The 18,542-nt window shown below is 40.5% G+C and overlaps 1 protein-coding gene and 3 pseudogenes across 7 annotated transcripts in view; 1 reads left to right on the forward strand and 3 right to left on the reverse strand.

Moving 5' to 3' along the window:
- The window catches only part of ccdc88ab (coiled-coil and HOOK domain protein 88ab), a 98,712-nt gene that overhangs the window by 68,277 nt on the left and 11,893 nt on the right, over window positions 1-18,542 (forward strand). For 4 of the 7 annotated variants that reach the window (XR_015852503.1, XM_088351560.1, XM_088351564.1 and 1 more), the window contains exons 29-32: window positions 10,199-10,401; window positions 10,507-10,557; window positions 14,216-14,293; window positions 17,012-17,248. Coding sequence is in view for 6 of the 7 variants with exons in the window: in XM_088351560.1 (XP_088207686.1) it covers window positions 10,199-10,401; window positions 10,507-10,557; window positions 14,216-14,293; window positions 17,012-17,248 (569 nt within the window). In the remaining variant the exon portion in view is untranslated. The remainder of the gene's footprint in view (window positions 1-10,198; window positions 10,402-10,506; window positions 10,558-14,215; window positions 14,294-17,011; window positions 17,249-18,542) is intronic. The other 3 variants (XM_088351561.1, XM_088351562.1, XM_088351566.1) reach the window with 3 other exon arrangements.
- On the reverse strand, window positions 46-210 carry LOC148353594 (U2 spliceosomal RNA; annotated as a pseudogene).
- On the reverse strand, window positions 469-608 carry LOC148353595 (U2 spliceosomal RNA; annotated as a pseudogene).
- LOC148353596 (U2 spliceosomal RNA) lies at window positions 826-962 on the reverse strand (annotated as a pseudogene).

Here is an 18,542-nt window from a genome sequence, read left to right on the forward strand (position 1 = left end):
AAAGGCTAAGGTAAGGTCCTAGCCCTAAAGCCTTGTTGCGATCATTGCGAATGCACCGTTCCCGGAGGTACTGCAATACCGGGCCGATGCGTGGAGTGGACAGAGCAAGCTCTTATTCCATCTCCGGAATGCAAAAATCAAAAGGCCAAGCTAAGGACCTAGTATCTAAGGCCAAGCTAAGGACCTAGCTAGGCCAAGCCAAGGACCTAGCATCAAGGCCAAGCTAAGGACCTAGCATCAAAGCCTTGCAGTCCTTCATTAAAGTCCACACATGCCGACTCATTTAGAATCTCACAGTCGGGGAGGTTTTGGGGTTTTTAAGGGTTATTGTTCTATCTTCGTTATCCATTATCCATTATCCGTTATCGGTCAGTTCATAATACGCTACAAAGCCTAGGAGCCGGGACACTTACTTTCAGCCAAAAGGCCAAGCTAAGGTCCTAGCCCTAAAAGCCTTGCTGCGATCATTGCGAATGCACCGTTCCCGGAGGTACTGCAATACCGGGCCGATGCGTGGAGTGGACAGAGCAAGCTCTTATTCCATCTCCGGATTGCAAAAATCAAAGATCTATTCAATAAAAGCAAAATCAAAAGGCCAAGCTAAGGACCTAGCATCCAAGCCTAGGGTAGGTGTCATCATATTTCTCAGAATTGACTTCATGGGGTTTGGGGTTTTTAAGGGTTATTGATCTATCTTCGTTATTCATTATCCATTATCCGTTATCGGTCAGTTCATAATACGCTACAAAGCCTAGGAGCCGGGACACTTACTCTCAGCCAAAAGGCAAAGCTAAGGTCCTAGCCCTAAAGCCTTGCTGCGATCATTGCGAATGCACCGTTCCCGGAGGTACTGCAATACCTGGCCGATGCGTGGAGTGGACAGAGCAAGCTCATATTCCATCTCCAAAATGCAAAAATCAAAGATAGTGACTTCATAGAAAGTACACAAAAGGCCAAGCTAAGGACCTAGCATCAAGGCCAAATGAAGTTGTTTTAGCACATAATGCATGCCCTACGCAGTACAGTACCCAGTCCAAAACAACAGTCTGGATATGAAGTACACAGTCCAAAAACAACAGCCGGCATAGGTAGTATACAAACTCATAACCACAATTGACATCTCAAACAGCAAATGATACCTGTACTTAAGGTATGATGCAGACTTCTAAAGTCGGGGTCCCGTTGAAAGTAATCCAAGGAAACAAAATGTATATTTCCAAAGTTAAGGGTGGGAAAAATATATATCCACTATTGTCCGCGGCGACAACAGACAGATCTACCGGTAACTCAGCTTTACTACATTTCCCATCAGGCCGCGTTTTCTCCGCCCCTTATTTTTGATTCGTCCGTAGAACACATTACAGAATAAATCTCTAAAATAAATACATTACAAAAATATACAGTTGCAAATACATATTATACATGGTTACACATATTTACAAAGAAAGATGGTACACAGAGAGAGTTTTCAAAGCTTTAATAATAATAATATAACTTTCATCCCAAACCGTGCCTTTGAAAGGTACCAACACGCTAGTAGGATCACGCTCGCAGTGTATCAAACATACCTGTGAAAAAAAGGCACCCCGCAAATGTGAATATCACGTTATGTCGTTTTCATTTTTGGTTTGAACAAATTTATTGACACTAATAACAGAAAACAATCATGACAATCTCAACAGCAATTAAGCACATTCACAATATTATATTCCAATATGACGTTTTTAACAGCAAACACAATGTGAGGTTTGAACAACCCTTCTCGAAAATCTTATTAGCAATCAAGCATATTCACAATTTCATTATATAACATCTTTGTTAGTGTCAATAGATCCGTCCAGGCCAAAGTCGATTGTCCTCGGTCTGAACAAATCCACCGACACCAACAGCAGCAAAACAAACACGACAATCTCAACAGCCATCAAGCATATTCACAATTTTGTTATATCTGACAATATGACATGACGATATGACGTTTTAACATTTTTTCCTGACATTTTCAACATCAATTAAACAATTTCAGAGTTATTATCTTTTAACAGTAGTCAACCAACGTGTAAAGGGCAATACTATTGTGCAAGGGCATAGCTCTTACATCCCACCCTCCCAAGCAGCATCCTTCCAGTCCTCTGTGTGGGTCCTCTCCCTTCTCACCTCTACTTTCCACAATCCGGGCCGTTGCTGCCGGGACTCCCACAGTGTAGCTCCGGTTCCCCCCTCCGGGTGGGTGCAGACAATTCTTCTTTATGGCTGCGTCCTAGGCCCGCCGCTCGCAGATTGTATGGTATCTGCAGCCATTTGGAGCACAGCCACGGAGGGGATCTGCCTGCACCTCCATACCAGCAGGTTTCTGGAGGTCCAGATGGCGTCCTTGATGGCGGCGAGAGTGAGCCAGTCCCTGGCAAAGTCGTTCCGAGACCTCCTCGACCGACTCACCCCGTAAAGCACGTACTGTGCATCAGGGACCTCCCCTGCTGGCAAGTCCGGGAACTTTCCTAGTTGGTCGGCCATTGTCCACAAGTCCTCTGCAGCGTTGCACTCACAAAAAAGGTGCCTCACCGACTCCTGGGCGCCACAGCCAGGTCGAGGGCATGTCGAAGTCGCTGACATTCCTCGGTGGTGCATTACGGCTCTGACTGGGCGAACCTCATGAGCCACCATCCATTACAAGTCTCGTAGTCTGTTTGGGAGGGCAGATGATTCACGTTGCTCCAAACCGTTGTAGGTTCGCCAAACGCAAGCCCCCGCACAGGACTTACTGCCGCTCGCTCTTGCACAATAGCAATAAGGGCCCTGTGGTTCTGCAAAGTGTGACACTCCTGTGTTTCCAAATCTCATCTCATCTCATCAGCCGTACCGCTTATCCTCATTAGGGTCGCGGGGGGGCTGGAGCCCATCCCAGCCATCTCCGGGCAGTGGGCAGGGGACACCAATGTAACCGCGGTGTACGTGTCCCACCAAAGATCCACATTCACGCTGGACTGGATGATGAGGTTTTTATTATTACAGTTTCTGCAAATGGATGAGTCACAACATTAGCTTTTTCTGCTGGCTTGATCTCTTTGATCTCTACAAGGGGAATTCATAATTTAGTAAAACAGAAACAAAACAAAAATAAACCTAAACAGCTTGACAATATCAATCACATTACTATGCATGGTGAGAGATTTGTCAGCTGGGGTTATAATGTTTAAAATTAACTTCTTTTGTGGAGCACCAAAAGATATGTCTTACCTTTGTAGTTCTCTCTGGTAAGACTAACAACAAACCCCGCCTCCTGGTCACATGTTAGAAGCCAAAACCAAACCCCACCCCATACCAGCAGATGGCACTGTTGGACTCATCATTGCAGGACATTTACCAAAAACTATACACATATTTCAGCAGGAATTTCAATAAAACAAAAGTTATTATTACACCAGTTACATACACCCCCCTGAAATTCTGCTAAATATGGGAGTGCTACACTAAACAGAAAAAAAGAAATCACATGCCAAAAAGGCAAATACCAATGAAAAAGAGGACACGAAAACTGGTACAGTATTACAAGGAACAAACTGAAGTGCATGTCAGTTCTAAAACTCTCCCAAAAAGGAGTGTGAAAAGAAAGGAGGCGATCAAACTCCTAACTAAGCACAGACTCAAAGATGCCTGTTACATCTCTGAAATATCAAACATTGTTCCTGTAGTTGTAAGTGCTCACATAGGCACAATTCTTGTTTCTTACTCAAGCTTTGTTACTCAAACTGAAAGTGCATCTCTAATGAACTTAAACTAGGAACTAGCAGATATTGCGGACAGAGAATTGTCACCTACCAGCTGGTCATTCATCTGACAAATAAGACGACTAGGAGTCCTGATGGACTGGCGGACCCTAAGACCATAACGGTTAGGTTGAGCACAAATAACCTGAGCTTGAGGGTCTGGGACAGTCAAGTCTAAACAGTCAGTATCAGGGGAGTCTGTGTCCGGATGGTCAGTGTTCAATGGGGTCTCGTCTGGGAGGACAGTATGTGGTGGGCCCATACCCAAAGGGATCATGTTTTCAGAGCACTGTGATGGGCTTTCCGTATTGTCACTTGAAGTATGGTCAACATCTTGTTCGGGGATGTGCTGACTTCCTCGACTGGATGTATCGACTGTGAGAGAGTCAGACTGGGCATCAGATCTGCTGTCTAGTGAGTTATCCTCCACCTTTCCAAATCAAACTTCTTTAAAAAATCCCGAATAAAGAGATGTGTTGGTGGCAAGTTAAATGAAACTGGAATCAAACGATGGTTTATGTTTGGTTCAAGCTTTAGCTTCCGCAAATATGAGCCCATCCAAAACCGGGTCATCGCTTGACTTTTCGGGTTGTTGGGTGGGCCCACAGCGCTTTGGAAGTGGAGAGAGACATATTTGCTTCCCAGGAAAAGCTGGAGGTCAGGCACTCCTTTCCCCCCTTTTTCCTTATATATCTCTTTTTATCCTTTCCCACTTTGAGCCCCAGACAAAGCGAAAGATGGCTCGGTCCAGTTGTAACAGCACGCTTCTTTTGGGCATAAAAACTAAACTGATTGACAAAAGCAGTGGGAGGATGATCGCTTTGATGACTAGGACCTTCCCCTCTATTGTCAGTTTTCTTAGTGACCAAAAAACAAGTCTTTGCTTAACTTTCCTTGTCACGTCATCCCAGTTGGTCTCGCCTCCTCCATCCGCATTGAATTTTATCCCTAGGATTTTCTGGTCTGTCTTTAACACTGTCAGTGGGAGTCCTGCCTTTTCTGTCTCTTTCCACGTTCCATAAAACTTCACTTGTGATTTTTCTCTATTTAGCCTTGACCCAGACGCCCTCCCAAACAGGTCAGTCAAGTCAAGGGCTCTTCCAACAGATGCGCGGTCAGTACATAAAATATTAAAATCATTCATGTACAAAACACACTTGGTAATTTGTCCCCCACTTCCTGGGATATTGATCCCTTCGACAAATCTATCTTTTCTTAACATTTGTGCCAAATGTTCAATGCAAAGAACATAGAGAAGGGGAGACATAGGACAACCTTGACGTACACCACAGTTGATCTCGATTGCTTTCGATAAATTCCCGTTAATCATGAATTTGCTGTAGATGTCTCGGTATAGCAGTCCCACCCACTTGATGTATTTTTGGGGAAACCCACATTTTTGCAATACCCTGAAGAGGTATTGGTGCGAGACTCGATCAAAGGCTTTTTCAAAGTCTAGGTTTAGGACCGCTAGTCGCATGTTTCTGTCTCTCGCATAACAAATGGTGTCACGGATCAGCATGAGACTGTCGCTGATCTTCCTTCCCACGATGGCACAGGTTTGGTCCGGATCAACCAAGTCTCCCAAGACTACAGACATTCGTGTTGCTAGAAGCTTGCTGAAAATTTTACAGTCCACGTTTAAAAGCGTTACGGGTCGCCAGTTTTTTAAGTCAATTTTTTTCTCCTTTTTTGTGCAATAGAGTAACTATCCCTATTCTGAAACTGTCTGGCATGTTGTCTCGACTGGAAAATTCGTTAAAAACCGTAATCAGATCTGGTGCTAAAATATCCCAAAAAGTCCGGTAAAATCCAAGGTTGAGCCCGTCCTCCCCGGGGGATTTGCCTTTTTTCATAGTCTTTATGCAATCATTCAGTTGGTCTTGGGTAAAGTCCGATGTTAAAAAGGGGTCTTGACGCACTGATCTTGAAATATGATCTAATACATGCCCCATTTCATTCTCATGTGTTTCTTTCTTTTCAAATAATTTTTTTTAGTAGTCTTCGACTAATTTGGTTATTTCACTACTTTCCTTTGTTATTTGCCCGTTTTCGTTTTGAAGTTTAAAAAGCCCCTCATTTTTGCTCATAGTTTTTTTTTAAAAGTAGCGTGTACATTTTTCCCCTTCTTCTACTTCTCTTTCTCTGCTTCTTATTATGATGCCTTTGCTCTTTATTTCCGCCAAAGCGTTTAGTTCTCTTTTGGTCTCTTTGATTTCATCATTAAAGTCCATCCCCTTTACTGTTAGGATGAAATAGCGTTGGAGTCTTCTTTGTAATCCCAACATGCGTTTCATCTCTTTAAGTTTCTTGTTTTTCCCTGCATTTTTAAAAAAGGTGTGTGTTCGTTTCTTTGTCATTTCCCACCATTGTGCTCGTGAATCATACGAGTCTTGAAGGGTCTGCCAGTCTTTGTACATCTCCCTGTATTGTGCGGCTAGAGCCTCATCCTCCAGCAGGGAGCAGTTTAACTTCCACAGACCCTTCCCAACAGTCATACCTGAAGGAAATGAGAGAGAGCAGGACAGTAGCAAGTGATCCGAAAAAAAACAGGAATTAATCTTGCATCACTCTGTGCTAAACCCCTTGTAAGTATGTAGTCTATTCGAGAGGCTCTGGCATTGTCACTACTGAACCAGGTGAAGCCTTCCTCTCCTGGATGTATGGATTTGAAACAGTCCTCCAGTTTATTACATGTCTTGTAATAAAGTTGATGTTTTATCTACTTTAAACTCCTCATCGGTCCTCTTTCTATCCTTCCTACTTAGGATGCAATTAAGATCTCCTCCCACGATTAGTGGTTGATGGCCTAGCATATGCGACTGGATGTCCTCTAAGAGTTCGTACCTGAGTTGTCTGTCGGCATGGCCATATATGTTAATCAGGTTAAAATCATTCCCTATATAAGAAAGTCTTGCTAAGATTGCGCGTCCGTCTCTCATCACAGTACTCCCCTTTATGATGAGTTGAGGGTTGTTTATTAAAATGGCTACCCCATCGTTACGGTTTTCATTCGAGCCACTGCATAATGACGGATATGGCCAAATCTCTTCCCACTGTTTATAATTTTTTAGAAAGGGGATGCAGCATTCTTGTAGTAAAAACACATCCGTTCTGATAGTTTTTAAGAACGATAAAACACTGTGAGCCTTAACCTTTGATCTCACACTTCTCTCATTGATAGTAGAGAATGTAATGTTCATAATTGTTGTTAAAGTATTTAAACTACTTAGACAAAACCGGGGGATTCGAGTCCATTCTTTGGTGATCATCGAGAGTGTCACCTGTGTCAGACACATCACTTAAGAGCAGTACCTCATTTGGAGACTCACCGGGGAAAACTCTGGAATCCTCTGACTCTCTGTCTGTGGTTCCAGGTCTTCCCCTTTTTTCTGGGTTAGGGGGTGAGCCAGAGGACCTATCGAGGGGTCTCTTACTTCCCTGCCCACAAAGGGTCAGATTTTTTCCCTCCCCGACTTCCTCCGGCTCAACTTCATACAGTTCCCTTGTGGGCTTTTTCATCGGCAATCGGCTTTCTTCTAAATCTCTTCTCTTTGTTTCCGGTGTTTTCACCACCCCCAATTTTGTCTTACTTTTACCCCACTTTCCAGTGCCCTTGTGGGTTTTTGGAGAGTCATTCGCCTTTTCGACTTGTTTGTCTTCTCCAAATCCCGGCAGTGGCGTAGCAAACAAATTTGCTAATTCGAACTCTCTTCCAGGCCCTTCCTGATTAATATGTGTTTTTGGAGTGGCAGTTGCCTTTTCTTTTTGTTTGTCTTGTCCAAATTCAGGTATTTTATGGGAAATCGAATTAGAATTTCCAGGTCCTTCCTGATTCAAATTTGATTCTCTGGTCTCTCCTCCAGGGGTTTTGGTAGGGACATCTGTGTTTTCAATTTGTTTGTCTTGTCCATTTTCTTTGTGCATTTCTTGATCAAATTCATTGGGTATTTCCATAACTTTATTCATTTCCTGTTCATCTTCATTGGGTACTTCCATAACTTTATTCATTTCTTGTTCATTTTCATTCTGTATTTCCATTACTTTATTCATTTCATTGTCTTTGTTATCTTTATTCATTTCATTGTCTTTGTTACATTTATTCATTTCATTATCTATGTTGTCTGACATCATTTCATTGTCGTTTTTGTCTTTGTTAACTGCCTTTCTAGCTTTCAATTTGTTTGCAAACGATTTCGGGCAGTTTCTATAGAGGTGATTCGTTTCTCCACAGAGATTGCATTTTCTGCTATTGATACATTCCTCAAAGGAATGTCCAATTGTCCTGCACTTTCCACAAAAAAATCGATCACATACCTCAGCCAGATGCCCATGCTCACCACATTTGCGACAGAGTTTCGGTTGCCCTTGATAGTGGATAAAGCCACGGTTTTCCCCCAGGAATATAGTCGACGGGAGGTGTTTCAGTCCCTGAAAGCCCTGAGGATCTTGCCATTGTTGGACGGGTACCCTCCAGGCACCAGTCCAATAGCCTTTCTCATCCCTCACCTTCATAGCCTGGCCTTTTACCGAGCAGTATCTACTCAACCAATAACAGACTTCATCAGCACTGACTAACTCACTAAACATTCTGACAATGACAATCTTGTTAACATTATCAGTCAGCTTCTCCACTGTAAATCCAGAAAACTGGGGCCTCACTCCCTCAAAGCGATTCCAAAACTCTTGATAAAGAGCCGCCGTTACAAAACTTACATCAAAGCCCTTGCCAGAAGGCATTTTTATGACAGCATGTATCTCCTCCTTTTTAAACTTCAGAAGCTTTTCAATAAACTTGTTAATAAAATCCAGCCTTGACATTCCCTCCGAAATTGCCACAACATCTTTGAGCAAGAATCGTACGCAGTTATGTCTCCGCCCGCCGGTATGATGCCCGGCCATGGCAGGACTCGGCTGCTTTACTTCTAACTATGTTAAAATGGTTAGAATTGTAAAATTAATAATTAACAACACACTTAAAACCGACACCAATGAGAGTATAAACGCATAGAACGAGCAGTGCTAACCTGATGCGTCCACCATCAAAACACTTGAACTAATTCCATAAATTAGCCGCTTCACTGAATAAGCCGCATGGCTGAACATTTGGGAAAAAAGTAGCGGGGAATTTACGGTATTTCATTTCATTTGAACAAACCTGATTTACAACAGTCACCAGTAGTTTGTGATTTTTGATCAATGATTAACTCATTAATTTATTTGAGGAATTGTTTTCTTTTCACTTTGAATATATTCACAAATTTCAAAACGTGCAAATTGTAAGGAGGTAGTTCATGTTTTTTTTTTTTGCATAAAATCTATAAATATTTAATCGTTAACTATTTTCTGGGACAATGCATTTTAAAGACACCATGTCAAGTCTTCGCCGTCCTGAGCTGTGACATCATCGGAGGATCACCACCACCCTAGCAAGCCAATATTGTTTTGAGTGTTAAATAGTCGAACTTCTTGAGTGTTTTAAGTAAAGTTTTGGTAGTTCTTGTGGAGAATTCCTAGGTGTTGTCGCAGGTGGATGCAGTAATGGTACAACAGTGGGCGAGCGGCCAAAAGGGGGCTAACTGGCAAGAAAAAAATACGCTTAGATTCGCCAACATGGGACCAATCAACCACTATGCGAGGCTGGAGGACTCAAAAACATGCGGTGAGCGGCCAGTCTAACTGGGAACCAACAACGAAAACCAGCAAGGTCTACAGCAACTAACACGAAGCGAGCCGGAAATAAGTCAAGGAACACGGCAAAACTGGCATTAAGACCAGGCTAGCTGATCAAAAAAAGGCGCTGTAACCAGGCAAACTGGGAACCAACAACAAAAAGTGGCAACGGCTAGGAGGATGCAAAGCCAGCTAGGAATGAACCAAGGGACATTCCAAAACCGACAATAACGCCAGGCCACCGATTCAAACAACACACGGTGGGCAGCCAACCAGCCCCCATCAGGACCAAACGGAATAGGAAAGCCTTCAGCTTCCCAGAAGCTTACGGGGAGCTAGCTGGACAAAATTATACTAACAGCGACACACAGGGCAAAAAACAAACAAAAAGCCACAATCGCCCACCTCCAAGCAGAATTGAGAGGTATGCAATTGCTATTCACTGCAATTGCGGTTAACTGCAATCGCTGTTAGTTTCGGAGCCCGCCTCATATGTTGTGGTAATGAGAGTCACCCTTTTGAAAGTGCTTTGTTGCTTCAATGACGTCACAGCTCTGCAGCGTACAAGCCAGCTGGGTCAACTTTGAAACTAAATTTTTTGGCACATGAAATATTTTGCAAAATATTTGCATAATTGTGGGGAGGAACTCGACACGTTCTGTACCTAATTGAAAAAAAAATGTTTAGCAATACAGATCTCAATGTGTTTTGTCTACGATTCATTTTCTTTGGTTTCACTTATTAAATGTTTTATTTTTTAGGCGTGGCAACTGGATCACTCTCAAGATGAAGAAGCTGATCAAGCCTAAAAGCCGTGAGAGAATGCGCTCACTCACTCTAACGCCGTCCCGCTCAGACTGCGGAGACGGAATCCTGTCCTTCCATGGCGACAGCCAGGATAGCTCTTCTGTCGGCTCTGGTTCCAACTCGTTGGATGACACGCTATCGCACAAGAGGAGCAGCAGTAAGTTCTAGTACACGCATTTACGTTCAGGTGCTGTGGTCCTTTTGAATTTTGCTATGCTTAGTTCTTTGCTCTCTGACTCATGGACTTCGTATCCCTTTGCGGAAGGGAGGAGAAGTCAACAGTGCCCCGCTCAAGGGCAGGGCTCTAACAATGGTATGCTGCTGACAGAAAGGGTGGGCGGGCCTTACGAGTTGCCCCTCACCTCTTTCAAAGCATGTTTTCGTGAGTTTCATTGTTTTTGTCTGTCGGTTTACAGCTGAGCTGCCCCCAGGCTATGAGGTTGACTCCGCCAACTTGCTCACAAAAATGAATATTGGAAGTCAAATTTATCTTTGGCTGTCAACCAGCTGATGTGTGCAGTACATCTGTAAAGACTAGAGACGAATAAAACCACCACACAATGGGCTCAATTATTATTAAATGGTGCAAATAAATACAGTTCTCTAAAACATTCTAACTAGGAATTTTTATCCGGATTTTTAACATAATGGTGTTTTTCTACAAGAACATCTTGCTTGAAAAACGACCACTATGGTTAGATGATATGAAGGTATTGGATCGTTTAAGGTGGTCCCAAAATACTGAAAGAACATTAAATCTTTACATTCGAGACCGGAAGGATCATTTCTTTAAAGGTAATTCTAAATTCATAAACGTTCAAAATGTTAGGAAATAGTCCATGATTTTTGCATTATTTTTTAGACGCATTTCAACGGTGTATTCCAAATATTTTCCGGGATAATGCATTTTGATGATCTCCTGAGCATTGACGTCATCAGAGTAACACCAGCAGCTGGACATTATATTGTTTTTCGTGTGAATTCGAGGGGTTAAAAGTTGTTTCGAGCAAAGTTTTCGTAAATTTTGCGGAGAATGCCTAGGTGTTGTGTCTCAGGTGGATGCAGTGATGGTACGGCTGACAGTGTTAGTCTTTTGCTGGCTTAAAGACGGAAATGTTGTGTGAAATTGGATAAAATTTGTGAAGACACGCAAGTGTGGAAAGGCCCCTTTGAGGTTGTTGTTGGGTTTGGCGTGTTTAGAAGGTTGACAGACACAGAAAATCGAAGTGCTTGAATTGGGTTTTGTTTTGTAAGCTGATTTTGGAAACTCAATGCCTGTACCATCACTAAAAACTGAGCTTTGTGGATCACAAATACACAAAATGCAGTTAAAATGGGAATAAACACAGCTTATGTGATATTTGAGACAAGGCTTATGCGATATTTGCAGTGCAACATCTATTTTATGACAATAAATATATTCACTGTCTGTCTTTGGTAGGCGCTTCATAAGAAAAATAAAATATCTTCCCTATGTGATCTAAACATTATCTCAGAAGAAGGGTCTTAAACACAACTTACCATCTGTGTTCAAGAAATGATCACTCCTCTTCGTCACAAATGTCAAGTTTGCCATAGTGGTGCAAATTGATACGACTGTATAGCTTATTCTCTGGCACTGCAACTTTGTTTGTCCCTAGACATGTTTGTCAAGGACATTCTTTTGTCATAGTCAGCCACAAAATCAGGGTCAGAAAACTTTGTTCACTAAAATTGCTGTTTTTTTGGAGCTCGCTTCACATGTTGTGTTAATGCAATTCAACCTTTTTAAAATGTTGTGTTACTTTAATGACGTCACAGCTCTACAGCAAGCAAGACACATGGGTCAACTTTGAGATTAGATTTCTCAACACTACAGGGTCTGTGCCTAATTGGGAAAAAAATTATGTTTGAGGATATCTTTAAGAGGCCAACAATTCTCCTATTCCTGCTATCCCTATTGCACCCTTTAATTTATTGTCAATGTCTGTTTGTTCCATGTGGTCATGGTGATGCGTTGTCCTGTCCAGTGTTTTTAAAGTTGTGTTCAATTAGAAATCAGCAAGTGTTTCCTTGTGTGTTCAACACTTGGTACTTTGTATGAAGTGCTGTTGTACTGTAGATTGAGATGGTTTTGGTGGCAAACATTTAGTAATAGCACGTTTTGGTCGATGGAAACGTCTTTTGTGCATGAGTAATGAATTGCAGGTTAATACGCCAGAACGTTGTTTTCCTAAGTTTGTTGTGGAGATAGATGTGTGTGTCTTTTCAAAACCACTAGCCACAACGTTAATGTACACTTGTATGGAGAACAGAGAGAGCTCTGCAAAGGCCTTTTACATACGCCATTTGTGAAAACAAATTAACAAAAGCAAAATTAGCAATTTAATCAAATTACACTAATTGGTATATTTTATACACATATAAGTACATTTTATACTCTTTAAAAAAGTCTTTATGATTACACAGCGTAAAACATTTCACTAACTTTTGTGTATTTCGGAGCATTTTGTCTGCATATATTTAATGTTTTATAAAGTCAATCAGTTGTAACTCCTATCAACTGGGAATAAAATAGCTATTAACCAATACATTTTAAGTACTGCCATATAATTTAAATAAATACATGCAAATAAGGAAGGCTTTTTCTTTACTTTAACTATTTATTCACTTATTTTTAAGACTTTGATCAACATTCTACCCCAAAAAATTCAGATAATAATTTTTGTTGTTATTATGTATCAATATTTGTATATGTTAAATGTATCCATATTATTACCCTAATAGCATAATTGTTCCAGTCATTATTTGCATTTTTGAATTATTTTTACTCAATCCTTGTATATTTTGTGTACGACATACTATTGGTTTATTTTATCGATAGTGATACAGTATTTTAAAGCGTCAGCAATTGATTACTTATGATGATTTGGATTCAGACATTAATATAGCCTTAACAAAACCACTATGTACTTACGAAAAAAAAATCTGAAAAGGTCCTAGGTGGAGATCATGATGCCTGGGCAAGGTATCAAGTACAAATACCAATTCTTGGATTTACTGTTGATAATGATTCCTCTTAAGCTATTAGAGACAGTGTGTTTGAGTACGGACGCTGCCCTACTTGTGACTGAGATAGGTTCCGGAGGATCGTTCGTAAGTTGCTTCAGTGCTATATTTTGTATGTTTAAGGTTTATATAAGTATGTTTAAGTCTTGTATAAGTAACCTGTATATTTTTGTACTAAAAAATAAACATTTCATAAAATAATATGCACTATAAAGATAAATAAAGTGAAGTTTAACTTACTTTTGAAAGATGGGCTTCAAGAGTAAGGCTACTTAGTCCTCCGTGGTAAAAAGTGGCCGAAAAAAAGCGATCCAACCATTTTCTCAATAGCATCAAGTTTCCATATTCCACTTTCATTTCAAAAGAAATGGCTCGCCTCTTCTTTACACTTCACACCAACCATATTGAATGGATGCGTAAAATATTAAACAATAAAAATGGTCAAAGTTCTTAGCGCGCTGGAGATACAGTATAGAATGTTTACACACAAACTAGGAAGAGGAAGCGGATTTCTTCTTCAGGGTGGATGGTGGGTGACCTCTCACAGTGCCACCACACGCATGTAGAGGCGGAAAGAAGCACTACAGTAATGTCCTGTACTCGGAAAAAGGTGCACACAATACACAATCTAACTTAAAGCAATGTCCGGATATTTTTCGACATATATCTACCGTTTTTTGTAAGTCGAATGGTCATAAGTAGGGGAGCGTCTGTATATAAAAAGACTTGTCAATGGTTATCTGATGACTTTGTTCAGCGTGCAGGGCCTCAGCTTAAGCCTCTTGTCAAGTTAACAACGTACTCTTTCCCCCTGTATGTTTCTTTTTTGTATTTTCCCCCCTTCCCTTCTGCCTAATTTTGTCATTCCGCTTGAACCCTACCTTACTGTTTGTCCGCTTGTGTGTTTGGCTGCACTGTGGCAGCTTTAAAAAGGTTGCCTTTCATGAGGAACCGATCCAAGGACAAAGACAATGCCAAGGCCATCTACCGGCGTTCCATGTGTAAGATCAGCCCACTAAGCCGTCTTTTTTTTTCATCTACCGCCGCCCGACAGTACTGTTTTACTGATGTAGTATATGTGTGTTAGTGTACATGTGCACTTGCATTTTCTGACGCCCATGCTACTACTGTCAAACTTACTCACTCATGATTTGGTCACCTCTTTTAGTCAAACGTGAGTAGTGGTTCATGTTGCCGAGAGAATCCAGTCAGGACTAACCCCATAGACTAATACTTCTTTTTCTTTACCTCTTTGATTGTTACTTTGTGTTTCTGGAATTACTGAGCAGCATCATGCTTCTTTTTGCGATGAAAGGCGCTTTGTGTGTGATTGTGAGGTTGTCAGCCAGGTGAGTGTGTGTGTCACTGTAAACCTGTTTCTGCCTGTTTTATTGACCTTGGTTATGCTTACATGCTGTAATAAAATCTAATCAAATTTATTTGGAAAGCACTTTTCAGCCAGTGAGTTGCCTCTCGAAGTGCTATGTAAAAACATTCAGTGTATAATAATACAATAAAATCCTCTCATTTTTCCCCAACCAGCAACCGGAACACCCAACACACACACACACACACACACACACACAATTGTTGAGATAAAAATTAAAACTGAATAAATTGTAATAAGAATAAAATGTAAATATGGCAAGGCACAGACTAAACATGTGAGGAAAGAGGCTCATCCACATTGATAGGGATGGCAGCAGATGCACACAGGAAAGGATTTTCAGCCATTGTACCACACCGTACGAGTGTGCTGAATTTTGTATAAGCTCGAGTAGTTTTTGTAGTAGCCGTAACCTGGCAATGTTTTTCCTAGGAAGACCGGAGAGCAGGGCATTACAACAATCCAAACGAGAAAAAATACGACCCACATCATCACGCAAATAGATGTTATTTTCGCATTCGACTTTTGACCTCAAATAAAGAATGATTTCCTTCATGTCATTCTCCAAACTATTTTTGTCATTAACCAAAATCAAGAAAATACTGTGCTTGTTATCTTCCTCACTCCAAAAGTGTGATCCTACATGACTTGACCTTATAAATGGAGGGATACAACGGTGGCATTTCATCTATACTCGAAGTCCACAATCAGGCCATATGTACTGATTTGAGTAACAGTAAAAAAACCCAGCAAAAATATGAAAGGACAACCCAGCCATTAGAGTCAGACTATTTTCAGTGGTACTAAGACCATAATGGGATTTCTATGCACGCTTACTTAACCAGAATAGTCCGATTTCAATCATGTAAATGTTCAAGTGGATTATCGAGCGAAAGTGTGTCTCACTGTCTACAAGATGGTGTGTAGGTATGGGTATGTGGGTGTTTTGATACTTGAGCATCTGGGTTTGAGAGTGTTTGAGTTTGTTTGTGTTGCGTGTATAAATGGGTTTTGGTAAAAATTAGCTTGTATGGTTTGTTGCAATCAGACTCCTCCAAATGATTGAGCACTTATATTAAATTGCTTAAGAGCACTTGTGTTCTTGGTCTGCTTTTGCATATGTCTAATGAATGAGTGCATTTCCGCATGTCCCTACCTGCCTTTACGGTTCAAGTGCAAGAAAGACTCAAGCAAGAGAAACACACTGTCTTTATTGCACTTGCTTCACGTGACTTCAGCTGCATTAGAATAAACCAATGAGATCCAAGACAAGAGATACTTTGTGAAACTAATATTGTTTTCTTTAAAAGATTCGTAATGTCTAGAATTTTATTTCAAAATATATTTTCAGACCAGGTTAGGTGAGATGCTTGATCTATCGTTCTTTGTTCTAAGTCATATAATTAAAAAAAACTTTTTTACCAATGCTTTTCAGAATGTTGATAACCATTTATTTTCTACAACTCAATGATTGCAGCAGGTAGAGTCCTGACTTTTAACCACCAGACCACTAGGGTTATACATAACATAGGAAAATGCTTTTATCTTATCATCACACTTTTTTTACCCCACGGTACCATGTTGTTAAATACTTGGAGCCATGATTAAGATCATTTATTGACAACGTAACCTTGAACAAAGTACAATTCCAAATATATTCCTTTAATGTATTTCAAAGTCAGACGGAGTGTCAATAAATGATTTTATTTATGGTCCCATGTGTTACATCGAATACAAAATAGTGATTCTGATGCAAATGCCTTTTCCTATTGCACCCATAACCCTAGTGGTCTAGTGGTTAAGAATTGATGCTCTCACCACTTCAATCTGTGTTTTAATCCGGCTGAGATAGTTCTTGGCACAAGGTTTGTAACCAACAGTGCTTTGTTTGAGTTGAAATAAAAAAAATTGAATCAGAAATTCATAGTGCGCATAATACACGCATTCACATGGTGGTACATCATGTTCCTTTTGCAAATTTACATTATAGGCTTTGACTCTTTCATTCAATACATTTATGTATATCCCTTAATAATTTTTAGAAATTACAATCTTACCTTATAAAAACTAAATATTTGATCTTTTGTATTAGATCTCACTAGTTAACTCTTCATGTTCTGCTAACATGTTTTTTTATTTGTAATCAAACCGAATGCCTGCATGTGACATTGCTTGGTTATGTTGTGTTTTGATATTGAGTGCATTCTTGCACATTATGATTTGTCTTTGTTGACTCTCCAACAAATAAACACTTATTTTAAAATAAACTCATAACTTAGTCATGAAGTTATAAACTTAGGTCAGAGAATAATGTAATTTTGTACACGCACAGCCATGAACGACCTTCTGCAGACCATGACGGTGGCCGGAGGCACGGGTCCGGACTGGGTGGGCAGCACGGAGAACCTGGACGTTAGTGAAGCAGCAGACCTTGGTGGCAGTGGGCGCACAAAGGGCAACAGCAGGCATATGAAGGAGCTAGCACTCTCCACAAATGCCATTGACTGCCCCACCCTCACTTTGCCCTCCTCAGCCCACAGGAAAGCCACCTTCAGGCTGCACATTGGAGGTAACATGAGTCTTTTTTTTTCTTTTTTTGCTCCAAGGTACAAATGAACTTTTAAGCATTGAGATAACAGCAAGATATTGAAATTCATTAAACGGTTTTATTTTCTGTAACTGAAGTAAGATTGCGCTTACCAAACTTTCGAGTTTTCCGAACTACAAGGCACACCCCTAAAACTCAAAATTGGCCATAAACTTGAACATGCGCCTTATATTTTGTTGGTGCATTTCCTCCTTATTCAGTTCAGAATCTTGTGCGCTACGTAAAACTTTGAGAGTGAGTTATACAAAACTATTTCAGCGCTTCCCAACCTCTTCTGTACCACAGATCGGTTTATTGTCTGACTATATTCTCGCGGCCCAGCCAAATAACATCAACAACGTGGTAAATGAGACTAAAAAGAAAGATAAAACCTAATGCTTTTTCCTGTGATGTCTGTATCCAGCGTTGTCTAGTGGATAGGATCCAGCACTTTCCCCAGGATGGTCCATGTTCAATTCCTGTTGTATCTAATTTTTTTTTACAATTGTGATCAGAGATATATTTTTCAGTGCACAATAACTATTCATTTACTTTAATGTACTTATTCATTTTTGGTGCAACCCTAGCCCTCACTGTCGTTTTAATTCTATTTGCCTTATATATACTATATTTATACATGTATATTAGGGTGCATCAAATTTGAATAGGAAATTTTAATTTCATGATATCAATTTGGCTGCCATTGCATTTTGTTCCAATTAACGTAGAAATGAGTTTAGGCATGTTTTGAGAAAATCCGTTGAGATTTAGGGATGCAACCTAACACGTAAACTTGTGAAAAATTTGTGATATTTAGTCTATTGCCAAAAAGATCTGGAAATTTTGATAACAGTGAACTTTTTATGGTACTGATGTTCTATAGGGATACCAAAGTAAAATTAGTTTGGACACTTGATCATTTCTAAGAATTCAACTTTCAATATTCTTCATTTCTTGCCCTATAGTTGATCCTCATGTTTATGTTGCCTTACCCTGAGTTTTCTGCAGCAGTGATGGATTTTGGATAGAGACACCTAATAAAGTTCAAACACTTTAATGTTAAAAACAAGGGCCAATACTTTCTGACATCCCCATAGGAACAAAGCTCCTGTAGTGGCTATCTCACCAGCAACTCACAAGACCCAAGAATAACAGCTAACATTAACTGAATTTCAATTTTAATTGCTTAGCCTGTGCCAGAGTCCACTCCACTTGGAGAGAGGGAAAGAAGGCGGTAGAGAGAGAGAGAGGTAGAGAAAGAGAGGAAATGCAACCT

This window comes from Urocampus carinirostris, chromosome 13 (assembly GCF_059441175.1).
Source record: "Urocampus carinirostris isolate Australia breed hairy pipefish chromosome 13, RoL_Ucar_1.0, whole genome shotgun sequence".
NCBI classification, from domain to species: domain Eukaryota; kingdom Metazoa; phylum Chordata; class Actinopteri; order Syngnathiformes; family Syngnathidae; genus Urocampus; species Urocampus carinirostris.